At 37.5% G+C, this 6,599-nt stretch overlaps 1 protein-coding gene across 1 annotated transcript; it reads right to left on the bottom strand.

The window, feature by feature from the left end:
• Positions 1 to 2,113: 2,113 nt before the first annotated feature.
• On the bottom strand, positions 2,114 to 6,130 carry LOC125247202. Its single transcript, XM_048158434.1, has 5 exons — positions 5,786 to 6,130; positions 5,552 to 5,692; positions 4,409 to 4,753; positions 3,453 to 3,743; positions 2,114 to 2,808 (listed from the first exon to the last, which is right to left on the bottom strand). The coding sequence occupies exons 1-5, from the start codon at positions 6,090 to 6,092 to the stop codon at positions 2,714 to 2,716; spliced, it is 1,179 nt and encodes a 392-aa protein (XP_048014391.1). The 5' UTR covers positions 6,093 to 6,130; the 3' UTR covers positions 2,114 to 2,713.
• Between the last annotated feature and the right edge of the window lie 469 nt (positions 6,131 to 6,599).

Raw genomic sequence — 6,599 nt, 5'->3', positions numbered from 1 at the left:
TTTCTTCTGCAGTTTGTGCAGTCTTTGTACCAGCATTCCTGTGACTGGATGATCACTCTCTCCACATCGGACATGCTTTCTTGCCTTCCTGTTTTATTTTCTCACTGTATACTTTGTGAACCTGACTGGCTACTCTGAACTCTTGTGCCTCTTTCGCAGCCATTTCCATGGATACACCGATTTCCATTGCTCGCTCTGATGTAAGATTACTTTCGCATAGGAGCCATTTTTGAATTGTCTCACTACGCAGTCCACAGATTAATCTATCTGTCATTGTATCGTTCAGTGATGTGTCAAATTCGCAGTGTTCTGACAATCGCTTCAATATGGCAACAAATTGTGCAATCGATTCTCCCTCGTTTAAGAAAGCAAAATCTTTAATTAATGATGAGGGGTTTTGGGGTATAATGTTCTTGGAGCAATGCTACAGTGTCCTTCAATGAGCAATCACCAGGCTTATGACTGGACCAGACTGCACAGTAGATTGCATGTCTGCCCATTAGGAACGTTACTAAAACCTCATCTTTAACTTTGACGAAATAATCAAACTGCTCAGTATAGAGCTCCACTGTTCGAAAATTTGGTCAGTCATATGGTCTGATTTGCCGCACTAGACCCGCCATATTAATACATTTGTCAGTGTATTTTTTTCCTCACTCTTTTGCAGCCGACTCTTTCCTCCCACACTGGATTGTGTCAGCTTCGTGATGTGCAGCTGTCATCTCTTTTTATTTATTTTATTTGTATATCTTTTTATTTGTGCTATTCTCCCAGCGTGATTGGCTTTGCATGCATTTTGCCTGTTAGCTTCCAATGAACACGTGCAATCGCATGCAGCTGTGGTCAGCTGAATAACACTAAATAAGGATAAGAGAATGTTTATTATCTTGTGCTGAGAATATCCTTTAAATTCTATTCATAAATAATTTAGCAATAATCATCAGTGATTTTCATACTGTAAAATAACATTTTGGTTGATCAGAAAGCGCAAACTGAATAAACATTGGGATATTAACATTTATTAAGATGCTGAGTGCGCTGCATATCAGTGTTTAGTTTCATACTCAAATGCATAAAAATAGTCGTTTGAATAAAAAACGTTTGAAGTGGGTAGAGCTACTTTTACTAAAATGGCTATAACTCCTGAACGGAATGAGATATTTTCACCAAACTTGGCACACATATGTAAGAGCTCATTCTGTGGTTGCATGAAAAAGGACACGATGACAGACCGCTTGGTGGCGCTATAACAGGAAAAAAACATGAAAATGGATATAACTACTAAACCATTAGTCCGATCAACTTTTTTTAAAAAAAAAAAATTGCGTACAGTGTCTTCGTACAAGGGCCCACTATTGTCTATGATGACATTGACGAATCTCGAAAAACATGTCATCGGCCACTGAAATTTGAGCAGCTATCAGAAAAGGTTAACGGAGGCTGATCGGAACGAAACTCGCTGGGCCTGCTCGACTCACGGCCCTAGAGGCCTGTGAGAATTTTAAAAGAAATCGGCCACCAGGGGATGCCTTTGTGTTTTCCACATTTAAAGCATCATGTATCGCGCGATTTTTCGTGCTCGCCCACAACAATCGTACCACATGGTAGAACTCCTCATTCTGAGCAACTTTGCCTTTAGGACCGCCGCTGTCCATCGAACCATTTGTTAAATATTAGATTATTTCAAAAAAACAACTTTGGCGAACTAGGTTTTTGACTCAACCTTGATAAGTGTTAAAAAGCTTTAGAAACCATATATTTCCTATGGTAACTTGTCTATATTGGCTGTAAATGCCAATGGATATGAGATGGTCGAGATAGTTACAGGCTTCCTTCCTGAACATAATAACCCCAACATTTATCTGTGCGCTGCACATTTTATGTAGGACAGAAATATCTTACTCAGTATTTTTGTTGTTTTCCAATGCAATTATCTTTAAAGCAATATACATTTACTTGAGATGCAGATATAAAACAAAATGAAGTGAGTTTATACAAATATCTGTCAGTGGGTTATGAATATTTCTCTTTGAATGAAGAATATTTTTCTGAGCACTTCATATGACCAGCACAAATTCAACAAGCGTTATTATACCAAAACAAAGAAACAGAATCATCATCATCACCAAACTTCATTCATCATCACATGACAACAAAACTTCGAAATAGAGACTTTCTCTTATCTCTGACTTAATGCAGCATAGCTTACAACATAAATACTACTAACAGAGAAATAATATAAAATAATAATATAAAATGGGATAATATAAAAAATAATATAACAATGAAAGTAACAAGAAATTAATTCTGATATGAAAATACAGTGAAAATAAAAACTCATAACATAGGTAAACACTGACAAAAAGCACAGTAGTGTTTTAAAGGACAAATTGTTCAGTGTTCAGTTCAGATGTAGTGAACAATGCAGCTACAGCTATTTACAGTACTGATTTGGTAATTGTAGCACCCCAGATCATTTGAAAGTGTCACACATCCTCAGTGTGGACAGCGAATAGTTAACTTTGAGGCTTGAAACTCTCTCTGCTCGTGCCACATCAGATATCGCATATTCTGTAACCTGTTGTTAAACGTGCTCATCACACAAGAATTCATTCAAACTTTTTGCAGCACACGGGTTCATTTTTCAAATGTTGTTGAGCTTGACTGTTGATGATGTCACAGTGATTGACACTGGTGGGCGTGTCCTATCTCATCAAACGGAACTCGTCGCCTGCTGCTCATTCACTCCATCAGGAACATCTCCTCTGATTAGCTGTGTCTCTTCATTCACTTCTTCTTCTGTGGAACCTTAAAGACAATACAGATAAATCATAAAAATTAAAAAAGTTTTGCTGAATACATTTACGTATAGATGATGTTACAGCTAATCTCAAAAGTTCCCCTAAACATGCTAAAAACAACCAAAAATTAATATTTTTTTACAATATAAATCACTACAAATGTTTTCCTTGAAATCTTAAAGAAAAATAATACAGTATAGGATACTGTGGCTTCATTCATCTACCTGTTGTCTTAGGAATATACAAAAGGATTATCAATGAATAAAGTTCCCTTTCACGGGAACTGTCGACGCTACGTCATATGACGTAGTGTCTCGTTCCCTTTTTCAGGGAACCAGGGTTACACAAGTAACCCGAGACGTTTTTTTTCGCTTCTCAAAAACTCTGTTCTTCTATGGCATTCGACTATTTTAGCTATCGTCAAACGTGTTCCCTGTACGTGAACTGCTCCAGTTGTTTTTTTTTTTTTTTATGTTATATTGACCAACTGACTGTACATTTGGAAAAATGTTTTTTTAAAACTTGAATAATCAAAACTTAATAATCTGGAATGTGCAAAAAGACAATGCATTCTTTGAACACCACCGACCAATCAGTTTGCACCTGTTGTGCAAATCAATATGTTATTATAATAAATGACGCTCTACTCACCGATGAGAGTCACATTGAATCTTCTGAATGTGGTCTGTTTGCTGTTGATGATCTGTAGTTTAAAATGTCCAGAGTCTGTGATTCCAATGTTTCTGATGATCAGTGATCCAGTTTTCTTGTCCAGCTCCAGTCTGTCTCTGAAACTCTCACTAATGCTAGTCCTTCCTGAATCAGTTTTAACAACGAGGCGGTTTTCAGGTCCAAATGTCCACAGCATTAGATCATCGCTCTGTAATTCAGCTTTAGTCTCGAGAGTGACAGGATCTCCCGCATTCACTGGCAATGTCCTCACTTCATGTCACAGCAAGACATAGAAATATAGAAAAAAATTATATCAAATGACTGAATTTGCCATTTGAACATAACATATATTTGTAGGGCCATATTTACTAACAGCTTTGTGCTAACACAAACCCTTTTTTTTTCTGAAGACACACAGTGAAAAATTTGCTGAAAAGTTGAGACAGTTCTTTTTGCAGCTTACATTATTGCATATTCATTTGTAGGAGTTTCCTTTTCAGATACAAAATTCATGTTGTTCCACACCTGTAAGAACTTAGTTCGTCTTCAGAACACAAATTAAGAAGACATTTTTGATGAAATCCAAGAATTTACTGTTCCTCCATTGGGAGCTATGCAACTTACACATTCAAGGCCCAGAAAGGAAAGAAAGACATCATATATTTTGTAAATATAGTGCCAAAACTTGTGTTTCTTCTTAAAACCACTGGAGTCACATGGGTTACTTTAATGATGTCTTTCCTTCCTTTCTGGACCTTGAATGTGTAAATTCAATATAGCTCCCAATGGAGGGACAGACATCTCTCAAATTTCATCAAAAAGATCTTAATTTGTGTTCTGAAGATGAATGAAGGTCTTATGTGTTTGAGGGTAAATAATAAATGATAGACATTTCATTTTTGGGTGAACTAACCCTTTAACCCTTCAACACTTACCACTGACAGTAACAATGAATCTCTTGCGTTTTGTTCTTGTGGTGCTTTTGGTGCCACAGCCACTTTTCCTGCTGCTGCTGCTGCTTATCTTTAGTATATAGAGTCCAGAGTGTATGGTTCTGATGTTGCTAATGGTAAGAGCTCCAGTTTCTTCATCCACCCTCAGTTTGCTTCTGAATCTCCCATCAGCACCGGTAAATTTCTCAATGGTCCCCTTATTATTTTCAGCAACGCGATTGTCTTCATTTTCATAGCACCACTCTATCGTATCAATACCCTGTTTGTTAGTAAGACCAGTGAGTAGAGTTAGAGAATCTCCCTCCATCACTGACTTCTTCTCTTCGTCTGTCACAGCAACACGCCGAAACAGAGAACAGAAATGTGGAAAAGAGAAGATTATCACTGAACAATGTTAATCTGTTCATTATTATTCATCATTTGACTTTAGAAGACTTTGAATATATGACAACATAGTGCATTTATGGTACTTTTCTTTTTAAAGCTTGAACTTTGTGGTCACCACTGTATGAAAAAGAGCAGTTTCAGAAGGCCTTTATTAACCCCCAGGAGCCATATGGATTACTTTTATGGTGGATGGATGCACTTTTTTGGGCATCAAAAACTTGAGTCCTGTTCACTGCCATTATAAAGCTGGGAAGAGCCAGGATATTTTTAAATATCCAATTGTGTTTATCTGAAAGAATAGTCATATACACCTAGGATGGCTTGAGGGTGAGTAAATAATGGGATAATTTTAACTTTTGATGAACTATCCCTTTAAACTGGAAAGTTTTCTGACATTTCATGTCAGATTTTGTTGCTGATTTGTGCATATGTTCATTCTATGAACACACGTACTCATATTTGAGAATATCACAAGATCAAATTTAGGACTGTTTCTGCACAACATTTTATAAATGAGGCCCCAGGTGTGTTTAATTAGGGCTGAAGCTAAACTCTGCAGGACTGTGACGCCACAGGAACTGAATTCTGCACCCCTGCCTCTGAAGGTGTGTTGAAACTGGTTGGAACAGGACATTTGATCTCTAAAAGCAGGGTTAAAAACCTCTGATGTCCACAGTTTAAAGAAAGTTATGACATTTTGTAAGAGATGGAATCCTGTTTAAAATATATTATACTTACCCATTTTCTTTTTTAATTTAAAGATCTTGTGGCGGTAGTAAAACGCAGCTAAAGCTGCGGCCACAAGTAGAAGAACAGGAACTAAAAAACCAAAACTGATCCCTGCTTTAGCACCTGAAGAAAGCTGTGGTTCTGGGACAGCTATAAATAGAGACGGTGAAGGTGTAAGTCAGTGTGATGATCTGAAATGACTCATGCTATTACATTAAAAGACTTGATCTTTCAATTACTCACCATTGACCGACAGAAGGAATCGCCGTGAGCTCTCAATGCCTCTGATCTGTAGTTCATAAAGTCCAGAGTCATTTGTTCTGGTGTTTGTGATGATCAGAGATCCGGTCTGAAGATCCAGCTGCAGTCGACCTCTGAATCTCTCATCAGTGTCGTGTAATGAGGTCTCGTTGGCCTCGATATCGATTTTAGCCAGGAGGACACCTTTATCTCCAAACCTCCACAGCATCAGAGCATCTTTCTGTATTTCAGCATCATTGCGTAAAGTGACAGACTCTCCCTCCGTCACGGATACTGACACTGACTTCATTCCATCTGTCTCACCAACCACACCTGGAAAACAAGTGGAACCTTAATAAAAGTGTTTCACAACATTTTGAACGGTTTGACCCATTATGAAATCTTGCATTTATATTGTAAAATCTGGAAACTCTCACTCAATAAATGCTGACACACAGACATGTCAGGGTGGCACAACTGCAAACATGCCTCTTATTATGAATTGATAACATTAAACATGACAACGCAGCATCCAGAGGAGCCCAAATGATCCTTGTGGCAAACTGAAAATGTTTGTAGACCTCTCTCAAATACTGATTACACTTTTCAAGGATGGATAGATAGGTACACTTTCCATATCAGGTGGTACAACAATGTAAAACAGGAAAATGCTATCATAAACTTCTTTAAAAATTGGGAAAAGCTAATACAGACAACCAAACAGAAGCCTGATCGGTGTAAGATTAGTTGCAAAAGTCAGGTAGCACAACCTGGTCCAAAAACAGCATTAATGAATTTAAAATGTTAGTTTCAAAGA

This window comes from Megalobrama amblycephala, linkage group LG1, assembly GCF_018812025.1.
Source record: "Megalobrama amblycephala isolate DHTTF-2021 linkage group LG1, ASM1881202v1, whole genome shotgun sequence".
In the NCBI taxonomy this organism is placed as follows: Eukaryota; Metazoa; Chordata; class Actinopteri; order Cypriniformes; family Xenocyprididae; genus Megalobrama; species Megalobrama amblycephala.
Note: the sequence above shows the minus strand (reverse complement) of the source record. Positions and strands in the feature narration are given on the sequence as shown.